We start from the raw sequence: 670 nt of genomic DNA on the forward strand, positions 1-670 counted from the left end.
CATCCTCACCATGTCTGGGAGGGGGTCCCTACTCCTACTGGGTGCTTTGGGGGGGGTGGGGGGGAACATCGCTACACCCCCCCAATTCAGGGCAGAACCCCCTCCCCACTTTGGGGGGTTCCCTGCCCATGAGGGTGGGGGGTCCCTTCCCCTGAGGGGTCACTTTGGGGGGGGGTCCCTGCCCCTGAGGGGGGGGATCCCCACCCCCTCACCATCTCCGGGGGGAGGGGGTCCCTACTCCTACTGGGTGCATCGTGGGGGCGGGGAGGACATCTCTGTACCCCCCCCCCCAACTCCGGGCAAAACCCCCTCCCCACTTTTGGGGGGGGCCGTGCTCAGGGCTTGGGCTCACTGCAGCCCCTCCCCCGCCGGCCCCCCCTCCGGCTCCGAGCCCCCAGCCTCAAAAGGGGGCTCGGGGCCCATGAGGTCGGGCTCCAGCTTGCCCGTGTCGTTGATGAAGGAGGTGTAGGAGTCGCCCTCGGCCATGAGCAGCTTCAGCTTGGGGATCCAGCTCTTGCGCACCACGCGCCGCGCGTTGGTGCACATGTCGGCCGCGATGGCGTTCATCTCGCTCTCCTTGAAGTTGGGAGCGAAGTTCTGGCAGTAAACTGGGGGGGGGGACCCGGGGGGGGCGGGGTAGGGGGGGACCCCGGGTCTGGGGGGGGGGCCC

The 670-nt window shown here is 69.7% G+C and overlaps 1 protein-coding gene across 1 annotated transcript in view; it reads right to left on the reverse strand.

Moving 5' to 3' along the window:
- Nucleotides 1-33: 33 nt before the first annotated feature.
- Nucleotides 34-670, reverse strand: part of NACC1 (nucleus accumbens associated 1) — a 10,245-nt gene continuing 9,608 nt past the window's right edge. The window contains exon 8 of the mRNA XM_041410758.1: nt 34-608. Within this exon, the coding sequence (XP_041266692.1) occupies nt 349-608 (260 nt within the window). The 3' untranslated portion in view covers nt 34-348. The remainder of the gene's footprint in view (nt 609-670) is intronic.

The sequence above is a fragment of the Onychostruthus taczanowskii genome, unplaced genomic scaffold (genome assembly GCF_017590055.1).
Source record: "Onychostruthus taczanowskii isolate IOZ18803 unplaced genomic scaffold, ASM1759005v1 scaffold331, whole genome shotgun sequence".
NCBI lineage: Eukaryota > Metazoa > Chordata > Aves > Passeriformes > Passeridae > Onychostruthus > Onychostruthus taczanowskii.